Below are 16,622 nucleotides of genomic sequence, written 5' to 3'. Positions count from 1 at the left end.
CTCTAAAGTTTCCAGCAGATATCACTTATCCCTGATTTTGATTTTTTTTATGAAGACATGCAAAAAAGATTTGGGGTTTCCATGGCTTGCTTCCTTGCTGAGGTAGCAGAAGGACAGACAAAAGACTGAGGAAAAGACTTCTCCATGAGACAAAAAGGGCATGGACTTTCCAGGCCTAGCATTCAAATAGAGAGGTAGGTGAGACCCATCCTGAGCTCCAGTATCCTGCCTAGCGTGACAGAGCTTGTGTCATGTGCCTGGAAGCTATGAGCAAGCACTTTTTGCCATATAAGTAACGACAATGATATTAAGTTCTTTATCACCTTATACTGGGAGCTACTTGGAAAGCTGCAGTCCCAGATAAAAAACATGTTAGATAAATCTGCTTTCTGTAGACCGACCTCAATTTTTGGAAAGGATTCTTGTACTCACTGTCCTTCTGGTACCACCGCACAGCATGTAAGTGAATGCCACAGTAATGAAACAGGAACTCGTGCTCTGAGTGCTCAACTCTTCCTTGCAGTAAAGGCATCAGATCCCGGCCATCAATTACCCTAACAGAAAAAAGGGAGACCATCAGACTGGGATAAGTTGTACGGTACTGTGTTTCCTTTGTACACTCCTGGTTGGAATTGACATCTTTGAACAAGGAAAAGTTTGTAGAAGACTACAAGTAGATGCTGAATCTCGAATGTAGAGATGAGGTGACTGAGCTGTGGTAACATTTATGTGTCTAGAAAAGGAGCAGGAGTGAAAAAGAAAATGTTAGAACCTTAGAACTTGTTTCCAAAGTAGATTTTCTATTGTCTTGGGAGAAAAGGGTCAATAATGACAGTTGTGTTTGTACCTGTCCTGTGGTACTACCCCTCCAGCCAGATGAGTTACTGTGGGGTAAATGTCCATAAGACTTGTAGGTTCATTGATAACTGTGCCTGCAGGTAACACTCCTGGCCATCTAAGTATCCCAGGGACACGGATTCCTCCTTCCCAGCCTCCCATAGCTTTTCCACCTTTAATAAAAAAAAATAAAATATATATCATTGAAATAAACAGTTTTTACCTTTTAGATTAATGACATGGTATTAGCATAAAACTGTCTAATGTTATCTTCATGAGTCTTCCATACTCTCTTGATGTTACCACTAACTTCCTTCTCATCAGCATCACTGATAATGTGTTCACTATATCACCCCATAAGTAGCCTTATTTAACCTTACTCCTTTTTGTTGTTTTACAAACACATTACCCCATTAGAACTCAGTGTGAATACAATTTGTAGGTCTAAAGTGATTACATAGCCAAGTTCTCCTCTCTCTTTTGCAACCATATAACATACCTGTTGCAGTTAAAGCAAAGTCTCAGATGTAAGATGCAGCTAATAATATTTGTAGAGAAGTTACACTTTCGTAATGAAAATTAACTTGTGATCGGTCACTTCATGAGGAAATGACAGTTTGAGAATTATTCATTAAAAGAACATCTACACGTGCTAGGCTTGTGTATATTTTTGAATGCATAGCTAGTAAGAGACAAAAATGCTTCTCAATGATAAAAACAGTTAATCCTGAAGCATACAGTCTTATCTCATCTTTAGAGGTGTTCTGAGTAATTTGCTAGTTGTTGCTGGGTTTTCACCACCCCTGACAGCTCTTACCTCTGTATATTCCATTCCAACCACCCAGCTGCCTTTTGTCTTCTTGTCTTTCCAGCCAACCACCATGATCAGAGGCAAAGTAAACCAGTGTAGTACTTTTCAAGCCTTCCTTGTCAATAGCATCTAGAACCTGTCCTGTAAACACAGGAATATATGTGCATTAAAAAAATCAAAAACGTAGCTCACACAATATAGATTTTACCATCTGACTTGCAAACATTAAAAAATGTAGGTCTACTCAGTGTTTAAAGGAAGAGTTATGCAGCACTGAGATGTATAGATGTCATTTCACTGTCTATAAAAGCACACAAAAAAATGACATGCTCTAGCCCCCTTATTATTATTATAAGAAAAGAGTGCAAGAACTACACCAGAAGCCTCTAGCCTCTATTGTAAAGGACAGAAGTGGTGTGCTATAAAAATATGGAAAGAAATCTTGATCCAAGATTCCCAGAAAGTAAGATTCTGCACAAGTGATGGCCACAGAGAAAAATGAGAAAAAATGTCTTATATGTTTATCCTATAATTTTCTAGACCTTTGCTAGTATTTACATCAAGTTACTGGTTGCATTTAACATATATTAACTATGTAAATCTTTTTTCTTGATCTGATTCTGACTTTTTAAGTATATATGCAGTGTGAAAATGTTTGAAAGATAGGTATGAAAAACAGTTCTTTCTGTATATATACACCTGATTCTTATTCCTTTTACAAATGTAACTACTTTTCCTACTGCATGGCTGGATAACAAAAAAATATTCTCCTTCTCCTTGAAAAAAACAGGTTGAAAAATTACTTGTATTTAATTTCTGGAAACATCAATTAACATTTATGAACATTTCTGGATTAGTGAGTGGACTGAAAAATATTCAGTACTCTGCAGAATTCATCAGTCACAGAAAAATAGCCTGCTGGTTTACACCTGGAACTACTTTGCTTATCAGTTTTATCATCATCTTGTGTGTCCTGCTTAGAAACAGATAAGACATGAACAGAAGAGGGTGAAATTACATGATCTGGAATAATTATAGAAAGTTAAATAGTTCTTAGTTTATGTAGTATTTAGGAAGAGAAGCAGCTGGTTATCTTTAGAGCAGCCAAGGGGACATGGTTAAAACTGGTAAACACTAGACAAAGAAACAGATTCACTTGGTCCAAAACTGGAGAAAATAAAAAGCCAACAGAGTAAACCAATAGTGCTCATACAAGGCTGATGTTAGGACTTTTTTTCCTTCTTGCTTTTAATTTTCTTCCCTGTTTTTTGAACAAATAACAACTGCATTTTTATTACATATTCACACCTAGGCATTAGCTAGAGAGACACTGTTATTTGCTATGGCCACTTACCCACCATCCAGTCCATCTCCTCTACGTTGTCTCCATACAAACCATGGCTGCTCTTCCCAAGAAACTTCTCTGTGGTGAGGAGAGGGGTGTGGGAGTGTAAAAAGGAAAGAAAGAGGAGGAATGGCTTGTGCTTATTTCTAAAAAACAGAAATCAATGCTTTGTTACTAGGAGGAGGGTTCTCAATACATACAGAGGTCAAGAATAATGGAAAATGGTATTATGCTTTGCATACATATTTCAGCAACCACTTCAGAAACATCTTACTTTGTAAGGTATTGAAATCCAGTGATTAGGGTCTGTCTGATAAAATAATGTTTCGTTCTCTTTTTTCTCTGAATCATACATAGACAATTTTCACATTGAAACTCCACTTTCAGCTATTGTAAACCATCACCATGCTACTAAAATAAAAACAGCAAGTTCATTGCCTGTCAGTGGCTCCCCACATGTCAGTCCATACAATAAGGTTAATTCACAGATCTTCTTCTCTTTCCCCTGCCCACACACACATTTCTGCCACAAGCTGTTGTTATCCTTTAAAGATTCACTGTTGAACTCACAAAATGGAAGAGGAGCGGAGGGGAGAGGAGGGGAGAGGGGGGAGGAGAGGAGAGGAGAGGAGAGTTTGGTTGGAAGGGACCTACAATGATGAACAAGTCCAACTGCCCAACCACTTTAGGGCTAACCAAAAGTTAAGTCATGTTATTAAGGGCATTATCCAATGCCTCTTGAACACTGACAGGCATAGAAATATGCATTTCCTCAAAATAGCCTATAAACATTCAATCCAACATGTGGAAATTTGGAAAGGTTATCCACTTCAATGAAGCTATGAATAACAGATGTCTTTAAGTGGCAGTTAATTTATGGTTTAATACTGTACTGTCATTAGTAGCATTATTAGTATTTAATAGGCATAATAATATTTATATTCTTCTTTACAGTTACAGATATTACAGTTTGCCCAGAGAAGCTGTGGATGCCCCATCACTGGAAGTGTTCAAGGACGGGTTGGATGGGGCTTTGAGCAACCTGGTCTAGTGGGAGGTGTCCCTGCCCATGGCAGGGGGTTGGAACTAGATGGGATTTAAGTCCCTTCCAACCCAAACCATTCTGTGATCCTATGATTCTACAAAGACTTCACATGGGAAAAAGCTGTTGAAAGATATGCAAGAACCAGAATAAATGTGATCAAAGGAAATGTACTTTACCTTTCAATAAATGCAATGGACTCTCTCAAGATAAGGGATGTAGTCCTTTCTGTCACCATTGGCTGCTCAGTAATTTCATGGTTTCTCATCATAATGCAGTTCCAGTATCTCACAAATCCGTAGCTTGAGAACCAGGACACAAAGAACAGGAGACTAAACCCAGCAAGGCAGGTCAGTGTTTTCCAGTGGACTGGAATCAAGCCGGTGATTCTCCCTAGGGCAGCAGTGAATGTAAAAAGGCAAATCATCTGAGTGTAAAGCCAGAGTTTTCTTCTGAAGACTCTGTCCATCTCTGGTGCTTCTGTTGTTTGGCAGTCACTTATTAGCGTAAAAGGCATCCCATAAAAATAATCAAACCCATGGTTCAAAGGGTGATGACAATGGTCATTGCGGGATTCACAGTTAACACCTTGATGCCACTTCCCTAAAAATATGCATTATTAAAATATAGAGTTAATATTTAAAAATGAACTTTTTCTCATTAAAAACATTTCTCAAAAAATGTTTTCTTTTCCTGCTTCTTCATCCTACAGATACATACCAAGTAGGTACTGATAAAATGGGGTATATCTTATAACTGATGAAAGTTAACCACTACAATTTATAAATTTCCACCAGAGTTATTTCCACCACCCAGTTAGGGTGCTCTGTATACATATTCATGCCTTGTAGCTTTGATCAAATGCAACAAAGTCTGGACTATAAAGGGAACAAGAAATAGGGAAGACCTCGGGTTTTCAGAACTTTGCAAAATGTATGGCTTTCCTGGAGACCTGTCAGGTATGAAATAGGAGGAAGGAGTCGTTTTGTAAGCACGGGTAAAAATAACACTATTTTGTTGTCTCTTTACCTTTAAGATGCTATGGAATCTTTTTTTTCTGGAAAGTTTTGGATGGCTTAATGGCAGTCCTATGGCAACACTCAGTGATGTGTTGGTCACAGCCACGGACAGTGTAATTAAACAGCTTGCATCTCAACAGTGAGTTTGCCAGGCAAACCATCAGATTCAGAAGAACTTGAGCTCAGGAGATCAAGATTTATTATGAAATTGTACATATGTAAGTAACTTTGCTGATAATAGTATCTCCATATATTGGGTGAGAATAGAAAGCTTTGTTTTATAAACATTTTGTTACCATTTATTTGTATTTAATCAAGTTTTAAATCGTCAAAGCCTTTTTTTTTTTTTTAATAATGAAGTCTTCATATATCAAAAGGAACACCTCATGGCTGTTTGCAATTGCAATAACATTTGTTCTTTATTATGAACATATGTCCATTATTATGATGAATGGCACATCAAAATCATGCGTTTCCTCCCTCTTAAGTCTATTCATCCAGACTGGTTAGGCACTTACACGGAAAAAGAACAAGTTGTTTCATTTGGCTCAAGCACTGAGGCTTACAGATATGTGAATCAAGTGACCAGAATCTACTTTTTTTTTTTTTTTTTTTTTTTCTTTCTCTCAGGGGCAGTTTAATTAATTTTTACAACCTCTGATGTAATGTAGGCCTTGGATACCAGATTTATAGATCAAAGTGAACTCTTAGAATTTTACCTGAAAACTAATTTGCAACTAGTTCTTATTGTGGAGTAAAGAACTGCGCACTGACAAAAACATATTATCCTAAGCAATTGGCTCACTATGTTACTAATACATATACTAACAGTGACCCCTGAGTAGATTTCAAAAGAATTGCAATGCATTACAATAGGAGCAGAAAAATCTACTTTGGAGGGGGAAATGCTACTTTTTGGATGTAAATACAAAATTATATTATTGGTGGATAAATTATTTTCAGCTAAAATTCAGTTTACCTCATAATATATTTAGAGCCAGCTATAAAATGAGACAGGTTTGTAATAAACATACAAATGTATTGGTCATAAATAGAGGTGCAGTTAATGTATTCTTGGACTTCAGATGCACTTCAACACCTAAATCTCTAGCTGAGGTCAATAAAGGCTTCTGACATGCTGCAAACGACTCAATACCATAGATAATAAATTGTCTGATTATGATAAATTAATCTTTGAGACCCTGTTATACAATGCTGTATTTCTGACTACAAAGACTTTGTAAAGCATTTCCCAACATAAAGTCTGCTTATCACATCAAGCCACAGTTTATTAGTAGGACTTAACTTTGCAGTCGCACTGGCTGTGCTCAGAACAAACCAAACACAAACCACTTTGGTGAATCAATTTAGTGGCTATTCAGCTGTGGTGATGTGGGCATGTGCTGCGTAAGATTTCTTGCTTCATGACTCAGCTCGGGAACATTTGTATTTCCTCAGTCTGTGAAACTATGTGACATATCTAAGATAAATAAATATCTGAAACTGGATCATGACAAAAATTTTACAACTGTAATAAAAAAAAGTCCTGTAAAATATAAAGTAAAATGGAATTCTTATTAATGCTGAAGGAGGTAATATTTCATGGGCTGTACTGAAATATTGGTGAACTACAGTGGCATGCTGTACTTAAAGAAGAAATAATTATTTTGTTTGTTTTTGGAAGACCAAATCCTGTGACATTTTGAACTGATCCTATTGCTTTAAGTAGCAGTTGTTCTCTTTTCTACAAGTTGTCTGCTCTGCTCTTTCCAAAACATGCACATGCATCTTTTCATGAAACTCATTTATATGTTTCTTATTTAATAGCACTGGAATAATTATCATATAAGTGGTAGAATAGTATTTAAGGAATATTTTTAACAACATATTTTCCAGTATATCTTTTAAAAACCACAGGTCAATGTGTTTGAAAGCAGGCCAACAGTAAAGATTATTTTTTATCACATATTTGTTCTTTTAAGAGAGATTCTTTTTGGTCAGGACTTCTTCTTACATAATATTCTTGTATCAGGAAATAAAAATATCACAATTGTGATATAAGCAGTTGCTAACCAAACCAAATGGTCTGAATGGAACATCTTCAGGAACATCTCCATACCTATGAGTCCTGTGCTGTAGCCTTGTTGCTGTAGAATTTTGGCAAAAGTGGTTTCATTTGGAGGGAGCCCTCCTGAGCAACCATTCCAAAAAATAACGCGATAATTGTTTATTGCATCCATTCCTACAAAATATAATAAAATCTCAGTAAGTACAACTGGTAGTCTTATCGAATATACTTCCTTGTTTCCTGGTTTCATTGATATTACAGTGTCAAATGTTTATCCTAATGCTGTTTGTTTAGGGAAATGAATCTTGGACAGTGTACAAGGATGAGATTTAAAAGATTTAAATCTCTCCATTGCATATTACCTATCCTTCTTTGCACTTCATACTGCACCATTTTATCTGGAATAGCACAGTCATAAAGATGCATTTCTATGTTGCAGTGGCATCCAGGCTGCATGCAGTATACTGGGCTGCTGTGTTGGTGAGGGCAGGGAGCAGGGCAGGGAGATTTCAGCCCTCTCTCAGCCTCAAACTCCAGCTTGCATAAGGCTGCCTGCAAACTCACAATGTCCCTGCCTGGTGGCAGGGCTTGTATACAACTGCTGAAAACCACAGAGAAGCTATATAGCACCCTAGTCTTCTCCTCAGGTTTACACCCTGTTATTCAGCATTATATGCTGGCATAACCTCATCATATATAATGTAATGTGAAGTATGAAATGTCTTGGAAGTGTTGAACAGCCCTGCTGTTACAGGGGGACACAGAGTCTATACAAGTTCATGAGCATTTTTCAGCTATCTCAGTGGGAGCTGTCAGGATGAAAGTAGGATGACATGTCAGCTTCAAAATGCCTCAGGAGTGAAGGCACTGAAGATTTTTGCAATAGAACAAGCATTAGAGTCACTGTTAGAAATGTACAGAGCTATTTGCTTTTCATACCTCTTCAACTCAGGAATGCATTTTGACAGGATAGTATTTTTTCTTCAAAAACAGTACTGGGAAAAATAATATAGCTGTCAAACTGTTATTTTGTAGGACAGATGAATTTTGATTTATAGGTTTACAAAGCTGACCTGTAAATGACTCACTCTGCATGCAGACTGGAGGAAATGGACACAAATCTGCATAGATCTATTCTGTCCCCTGAAATGCTCTGTTATTTCTTATGTCTGATGAGGAGTCCCCCAAAACCGAAGTTAAATGTAACCAGTGTTTTAAAGATGTGTTACTTTTCATATTCTGTGTAATGACTTATTTGAACGAAACAATTTGTACCAACTCCATTCTGGCTGCAAGCTGTGCAATACAGCATCAAAATGCAACCAGAGTTACTAGCTGGTGGGGAGCGAGCTGCTCTGCAGAGCTGGTTCTTCTCTGCCTTACTTCCCTCCGGGCTGGTTCATTGTATGCCATAAATATAGATGCAGTCTCCAAGGTACTAGACCTAGCTGGTGAGTCTTTTGTGTCCTTAGTGAGCGACGGTAAGTCTACGGCACTTCATCTCTGCACGCCTTCATTCCTTTGTGCCCACTGTATGACACTCTTCCCTTCAGCAATAAAGCAATGTTTAAAGGCCACTTGGCTGTGCAAGGCAAACCTGATCGGAGGGGATATCGGCCAGTGAGGAAAGCTGCTCTGCTTGGGGTGCACAGTGGAGCTGCAGCGATGTGTTGGGTCAGTTTCACTCCTTCCTTTGCTAGGCGATCGATGTTCGGTGTCCTAAAAATGCAACCAACACTGTTAGGTATTATTCAGAGGGCCTTCAAGGGAATGAGAATGAGGAATAGTACACTTATCTTCATTTTTGGAAGTTTATTCTATTTGAATTATTTTGATTTCTTTTATTTATTTTCAAGAAGGGGGATGATTTTTTTTTGTCTTTTCATTTAACAATAGCTACCTGGATAAATTTCAACCCAATCATTCCCTCTTATTTCCTAAGTCCCATGAAGTGTCTTGGCAAAATGCATCCCACTGCTCTTGAAGAAGAGAACTCATGCCTTGGGGATGATGTTATCTTGAAGGCTGAGCCATGCAGAGCCTCATAACCCACCTATCTGAAACTTGCCAGTTGGTGCCAGCAGGGTGAGATTCTGAGATCTTTGCTGGATGAGGTGAGTGCTCCCACCAAGTCTGTTTTTTTTTGCAGAGAAATGACAAGCTGGTAGGAAGCCAGCAGGCATTAATGTGGCATAATTTTTAAAGAGTAGACAAGTTCTATGTCCTCGGGTCTGTATACAGAAGTATTTCCCAGTAACATAGCTCATCACAGTGATTAAAACTGTATTTTTATGTGAGACTTGGAAAGAATGGCAAAAGAGTTGAATGAGGTAATGAGGCCTGATACATTGAAAGAGGAAACAGCATTTCTATCTTCAGGTATGTGCAAGAGCATTGCATTTCTCAGTTTTGGAAGGAATACACAAGAACTATTCACATATTTCCGGAGTGGAACAGCTCTGGATAGCAGAGTTGGCCCTGGAAATGCCCTCTAGTGTGTGAGATAATCCTGGTAGTGCTTTATATTTACATAGTGACCCCCTCAGGAAATCTCCCCAGTTCTCCAGTAAACAAATCTGAAGAGAGCTCTAATGGTTGATGATGGGCAGAGGATCGCAGGCTTACAGGAAATAACACCAGGTCTGTTCATTATTACAGTCTGTTTCCTTACCTGATAGTATCATTCCCATAGCAACCTATATCCCCTATGCCAAGATCATCAGCCATCAACAGGACAAAGTTTGGCTGTGTGATGATGGAAAGCTGTGCCAGTGGTGGCTGCAGAAGCAGACCGAAAATCACGGATGTGACCAGGGATGTCCTGAAACACAGAAGAAGGAAAGAAGCCAAAGGTCTGTCCATTCATCCCTCCCACTGCTCATGGCTGAAGACCTTCCCACATGAGCTCGTCTGTAGACCAGATCATTCTCTGCCCAGAACATAGAGGGCATCTTAAATTTTGATCACTGACCCAAACAGATGTCATAAAAAGAAAAGTGTCAGGAGCATAAATTTAAGATATCCTTTCCCATTTGTTTACAAAATTCTCATGAGCAGTGTGTCCCTTGGGAATTTACACATTAAAGATGATGAAGAAATTATTTTGCTTTAATAATTTGGGAAGTTTCTAGAAATTGGTTTGGGAAACTGAGAATTTGGTCAGCTTCCGCTGACATCCTTCTTGCTCAGACTGAGACCTTTGTGTTAAAAACAATGGTAAGAACAACAACCAACCAAAAAGACAAAAAAAAACATTGTGAGTATATTTTATGGATAAACAACCTCATTCTTTTATAATATGATATTCTGTCATTATTAAACTTAGATCACTTTAGATTTAATAATGATATAAAAAGAATTCATGAACTCTTTTCTTACCAGTAAGATGTTAGTTGCCAAATCATTTTTGCATTTGGAGTGTTCAGATCATGTAAAACCAAGAGAAAGAGCCTTGTCATGTTTGCATCTTCCTAGTAGTTAAAGCAATAAAAATAGATAAAACTTAATCAAAGCCCTGCAACATTCATTCTGTTTTATTTACTTTAGTATGACTTTGATCAGCTCCTAAATGAAGAAGAGTAAGGGCATTAAAGTAATTTTTATTGATAGGACTTCTTCACTTCTTAGAGGAATTTTGCTCTTTTGTGAAGTTTTTCTTAAAATAGCAAAATATTTCTCCTTTGTTACATGACTTAGCTTTATAAAAATACTTACTATTCAGTCAGAAAGGAAGAGAAGATCTTTTTAAAACCTAGTCCTCAATATCATTATTTTTCTGTAATCACAGAGACAGAAGCAGCCTGCTGCTTCTTCATATAATGTGCCAAGTTTCCTTTCAGGCTTATGAGGGATATCTTTAGCCGTAGAAATTCTAGTCATCTTCTTTCAATGATGACATTTTCACAGAAGACACCAAATCTGTGTCCTCCTGTTGTTTGGCTTTATACTGTAAGCTGAGCCTTTTTCCTTCTTTGTATGTGTCAGATTTCAGGGTTTTATGCTATTTTCCCCTTCTCTGTACAGCTTTCTGCAAAGGTTCTTCTGGATCTTTCTCTTTTACTACCAGGAAAAGACAAAATGTTAAAAGGTTTTAAAGTTGGAGCCGAGTGACGAGGCTTTTCAAAAGACTCCTTTCAATTTTATCCCATGTCTGGTCGAATTATCCCAAGTGTCCCAATTTTAAAAATCCTGTTGGTTTAACATTTGTTTTCCAGAAATTATACTATTTATCAACTTAATTAATAGCTATGGTTCACACATTTTATTGATCAACACTCCAAGCCTCGCGGCGAAAGCTTTCGCACATTTCTGTGCTTAGAAAATTGATATTCAGACATGTACAATGCATAAACGCTGGTGCAGCATTGCTATCTACAGACATTCAAACTTTGTTTCCTTTATCTGAATTTGTGCCTTGGTGCATCCTAGGCCTCTACAGGAAAGATACTTGGGTACAGCTTAGCCATGTTTTATGTATACATGCTACATGCCTCCAAAACAGGTGAAATTAATGGGAATTGGAAGGGTTTCCTCGGAAGCTGCCTGTGAAACAGCAGGTAAAATACAGACAACAGCTTGCTGTGCTGCATGACATTACTCCTGCCAGGCCACTTCCTTAGTGAAAGCAGCGGGAGTGCTGCCAGAGGAACCCTAGCAGCTCCTGGGGGAATAAAAGGGATAATCAGAGCATTTTTTCCCTGTTCCTCACCTTTTTGAGAAATTAGAGAGCGCCCCATGTACCCACACAGTGGTGGTGCTGACTAGGCCACGAGCACTTTTGGGAACAAAACCTTGTGGGGCCTGCATGGCTCTGCTGCGGGAACCAAACACAGCTTCAAGCAAAACTCATTCCTCCCTCTCCCATTAGTTAACCCCCTCAAAAATAACTTAGATTTTATCTCTTTTTTCATCCATTTTAATAATCCTGGGATGGGGTGGGGGGAGGTTGGTATAACTTGCAGGTCTTCCTTACCTTACTCTTTTGCTTTACTGACTGAATTTTTAAAATCCATCTCTGCTTTTCTATCAAAATTCTCACAAGATACTGAGATCCCAATTCAAGCCAGTTTGCATAAGATAAATTATTCATATTTTCAGATAGGCTCAGATGCACTTTTCACATTCTTTATGCTCAGATGCTTTTCACAAAAACAGTACCCACTTGTGGCATCAGCTACGCAACACTCACTGAAAGCTCTTCCAGGTTACATTCCATTCAGTCTGCTACTCTTCAGTCTGTGAAAATATCTTCTAAATATTCCTTATCTGTAGACTTCATATAGATAAAAAAAAGCCAGACTCACTCATGATAAGTTCTCTGCTGCCGATTCACTTTGTACTCAGGCATGGATGAGAATAATATTGTTGTAAAGGGAAATGCCTTTGAAACACTTCCTCGAGATATTTTTGTCTACAACAGCAAGAAACTTTTTCAAACACCCGTTAAAATTTTCCTGAGCATTTCCAAAGACAGCACAGAAAAAATACAGTACCTGGTAATATCAAGTTAGGCTCAAAGCAGGCAGCTGGTGCACTGGAGCGTGAGCTTATTTTCAGTCGACTTAAAACCATTCCAAATTTTTCAGCACAGCAACTGCTACTACATCACAGCATCTAACGTCTGTTGCTGAAGGCAGTCCTTAAATCTGCCCTGGCTGCTCATGCACATTTTTTCACAGGAAAGCCTTGCTGTACCAGAGCTGACAAGCCGCTGGATGGTCTGACTTACACTGGAGTCCCTCAAGCTGCACGTCCTGCTGCCATTTGCACAACGATGACATTCATACAGGCATGAAGGTCAGGCTGGGACCACCAGAGATGTACCTAAAATGCTTTCTGCCCAGCCACCATGTTTTCATGGGCAGCAAAGGACCTCCTTCAAGTCTGACAGGCTCCAATGAAAGACGCTATAAGTAACAGTTCCCAATAAACCTCCCCGCATTCCACCAAGGAAAACAGAAACTTGCTGTACTTACAAAGCAGCAATTCTTTGCCTGTGGAAACAGGAATGGAGTGCATATCTTCACTTTGTAGCCGCCCTGAGCGCCTGCAGTGATGACAAGGTCACCTCTGCACATGCAGTAAGAAGCAGTTTCAGAGTGTGGGAAGGAAATGGCAGGAAGAGACCTGAGTTTGCCTTTGCGGAAAATGAGTCATTCAGCTTCATATCTGAGCACTGCCTGTTTTCTAGTCATCACTCAAATGGATGATTTAAGTTAACATGTGGGCTAATGCTTTCTTTCTTGACTTTTCTTCTTTGAGTCCTGCTGTACCGAGTGTTTTGGGAAAATGTGAAATACTAACAAACAACAATCTTGCACTGCTGACAGAGAATTTCCTGTGCTTTCATGCCTTAAAAGAGAAGGGATGTTGTTATGAGTTGGTGGTTCACCAGCAACTGCAGTGCTCAGGTTACTTTGCTAGTGGAACATGTCTGAGGCTAGTTACAGCACTGTACAGGACCCCTATTCCACTCTCTCCCAACCCAAAATTTCTGTGCTGGAGAGGTTACAGCTGGCACACACAGAAGTGATGTGTTTGGTTTCCCTTCTCTCCTCCTACCCTCAGTGCCTGCTTCCTTATCCCCACCCTCCTCTACAGTCACTCAATCTGTACATCTCCAGTTCACATTCCCCTTCACTTTAGCACTTCAGGATTCATTAACACACATACAGTTTCTGGTTGTCTGATGCCCTCTGCTGCTGTATGTTTTCTAAGATGAAAGCACGTTCAGATGCGCTGCATTTTTCTGTCCAGAATGCAATCAGTCCCAATGCTGACTGGGGCAGGCCCTCCTGCAGCTGGGGTCTCCTCCACAGCTCTTCTGTTGCTTCTTATGTTTTTCCATGACTTCTTGCAAATTGTATAGTATTTGTAATGGAAAACCACAAACTATAACAACTGCATTATTTACTAAATTTAGAGCATAGCAGAAAATTGAATGCACATCTACAGTGACATTGCAGGAACATGTCTTCCTTTTGCTTGTAGCAAAAGTTTTGCTTGTAGCCTTCTAACTCATAAGAAGCTAGACCAGATCACTACTGTGTAAGCAGCACTCCTTAAAACCTGGCTACTAGGAATTGCCACCTGGGCACAACTATAGTGTAAGGAAGATAAAGGAAGAAGAGAGGGTTTTGTGGTTTAAGGAGAATCCTCTCACAATGGCAAGTGGTTTTTATTTTGGTGTTTTATCTTGGAGGGGGAGAAAGATGAATGTCCTTTCACTGATGCCACATACAGAGGGCTTTTTCACAAAGTCTAGGCAAAGCTAATTCTGTTCCCTGCCACTGCGCTATCTGTACCTATTTTCTGTGGGGAAATGTTCAGAAAGCCCATATTCATTCTGAATTATGAATGATTGTGGAATTTTGCAAAAGTCTTGCATACTCTTGTCTTTTAGCCTTGTTTTCTTTAAACTAAGGGCTGGAGGAAATATCACTTACTGACCTTTTTAAAGTACATCTAGGAGTTTGAAGTCCCATACTAGTAGCAGTTTTATAGTAGGATATGATGATTAAGAGTCTCCCTCTAGTGACTAATTTATTTTTGAACTCTTGTTAGGTTTTAAAGAATATTTGGCTCATGCTCTATTTTTCTAGAAGCCATTGCTGCTCTATTTTTCTAAAAGACATTTATATCTGTTTGCAATGATGTAAAACGGTGTGATTTCTTTGAAGTCTGATTTGTGTTGGGTTTTCAAGGGGTGAATGCCCACCAGCAATTGCAGAGCCTTACCTGTCATCCTGGAAGCAAGTATTCCAGGTTTGCGTCATCTGAAAGCAACTTGGTGCTTGCACTCCAGGATGGCTCTGCAACATTAAATGGAGTGCAGTAAGTGGGGGTGACTGGGAGACATGCTTCAGAAGCGTGCTCATGGTCTAGGTTAAAGCAGCAATTCAGGTGCTCCCATTACCTACCTACTTCTGGCCTAACTTGGAAAACACTTGGCCACAAGTATCAGAGAGCAATTCAGATCACTTACACACCATCTAACCTCTCAAGGGAACCTAAAAATCTGTGGTTGTTTCCATTCTGAAAAGCAATTTGCTGTGGTGTAGTCTAAGCCAGTGTAAATGGTAGGGCCAGATGCTTGCATGTAGGTATGATCTAACTCTTCAGCAGTGGGGTGGGAACTAACCCCAAAAAATTGAAACATTTTTTTTTCTGTATCTTGCCCCCTTGATTTCTGGTGGATTTTTCTATTAGAAACAGTGAGGAAGGTGTATAAAGAGCCCCTAAAATGGGAACAATGCAATGAGCACAGACAGGAACACAAGAAGCTCTGTCTAAACACCAGGCAGCACTTCTGTGCCATGTGGGTGAGGAGCCCTGGCACAGGTTGCCCAGAGAGGTTGTGGGGTCTCCTCCTTGGGGATCTCCAAAAGCCGCCTGGCGATGGGCCTGGGCAGCCTGCGCTGGGTGGCCCTGCTGGGGCAGGGCTTGGGCCTGGTGGCCTCCAGAGGGCCCTGACAGCCTTGGCCACTCTGTGGTTCTCTGATGCTGTGAACCATGATTCTGGAATTCCCTTTCATGAATCCCACCTTTTACAAGAGAGGCAGAAGTTAGCTCTCTTCAGCTGAAGAAAACCTGCAGTAGGTGATCCTCAGTGGAAAAGAAATTGTCTTCTTCTTGGGCTTTCCTGCACAAGAGAGTACACAATTCAGACTCTTGAGGCCCTTGTGCTGCACTTGGACATGCACTGATTTTGTCCCAGGTTTACATATGCTGTTTTTTCTGTTGCCTGCTTCCCACTCACAGTCCTTGTGTTGTCCCACAGGGGTGGTCACTTCTCTGTCTGTCACTCCACAGGGACACCTGGCTCTTCTAAGCACTGTATCATCAATCCCGCTGTTGACCCCCTCCAGACTATGCAGGCTGAATAAGCATCCGTAGCAGTCTGCTTTGACACTATTCTTTAGGAACTGTCATGTGTAAGTTAAATGATTTAAAACAGGCAGGAGGTCTCTCATCCTCCTTTCCATTGCACTGAAGGTAGAGATAACCTAGCGTGTGAATATATGTATATATATATACGTATACACATGCCAGAGTTTACAGAGCTTATTTCAAATATTTATTCCTTTTTCCCCACATGATAAAGAGAGCAAAATAGAAGATTAAGTTTTTAGGTAGTTGAGATGGCTAGACTAAAATGTACATTGGAAATATTAGGGAAAAACAATAAAACAAGAATGTATTGATCTTACTGCTTGAGAAACAGTGGTGAGATGTGAAAAAAAAGCCATAGATTTCCTCAGACAAGCTACAAAATACACAAAACAGATTTTTATTTTGACAGTCTGCAGAAGCAAGGACCCTATCTAACATGTTATTAAAAGTGCTGCCCTTTAAAACTGCTTAAACCAGTAATAGGCTGGGATAAAGCATGTGCTTGAAACTTGGAGGTATTACCTGATCCTGTGTTTTGCCATCTTATGAAGTTTCCAGCAGTGCAATAGTTCTTGCAGATACCGAGAGCTACACTCTCAGTGGGGTGC

The 16,622-nt window shown here is 39.4% G+C and overlaps 1 protein-coding gene across 4 annotated transcripts in view; it reads right to left on the bottom strand.

Annotated features, from left to right (window-relative positions):
* The window catches only part of LOC121058572 (arylsulfatase D-like), a 40,062-nt gene extending 26,619 nt beyond the window's left edge, over positions 1 to 13,443 (bottom strand). For 2 of the 4 annotated variants that reach the window (XM_040534323.1, XM_040534314.1), the window contains exons 1-10: positions 13,098 to 13,443; positions 10,501 to 10,550; positions 9,794 to 9,943; positions 8,720 to 8,841; positions 7,174 to 7,296; positions 4,215 to 4,638; positions 3,003 to 3,139; positions 1,655 to 1,789; positions 848 to 1,010; positions 433 to 554 (exon numbers count right to left, since the gene is read on the bottom strand). In XM_040534323.1, coding sequence (XP_040390257.1) covers positions 433 to 554; positions 848 to 1,010; positions 1,655 to 1,789; positions 3,003 to 3,139; positions 4,215 to 4,638; positions 7,174 to 7,296; positions 8,720 to 8,841; positions 9,794 to 9,943; positions 10,501 to 10,550; positions 13,098 to 13,199 — 1,528 coding nt within the window. In that variant the 5' untranslated portion in view covers positions 13,200 to 13,443. Of the gene's footprint in view, positions 1 to 432; positions 555 to 847; positions 1,011 to 1,654; positions 1,790 to 3,002; positions 3,140 to 4,214; positions 4,639 to 7,173; positions 7,297 to 8,719; positions 8,842 to 9,793; positions 9,944 to 10,500; positions 10,593 to 12,425; positions 12,533 to 12,614; positions 12,964 to 13,097 lie in introns of those variants that run through there. The other 2 variants (XM_040534333.1, XM_040534340.1) reach the window with 2 other exon arrangements.
* Between the last annotated feature and the right edge of the window lie 3,179 nt (positions 13,444 to 16,622).

The sequence above is a fragment of the Cygnus olor genome, chromosome 1, assembly GCF_009769625.2.
Source record: "Cygnus olor isolate bCygOlo1 chromosome 1, bCygOlo1.pri.v2, whole genome shotgun sequence".
Taxonomy (NCBI): domain Eukaryota; kingdom Metazoa; phylum Chordata; class Aves; order Anseriformes; family Anatidae; genus Cygnus; species Cygnus olor.
This window is presented reverse-complemented; position numbering and strand designations above follow the sequence as displayed.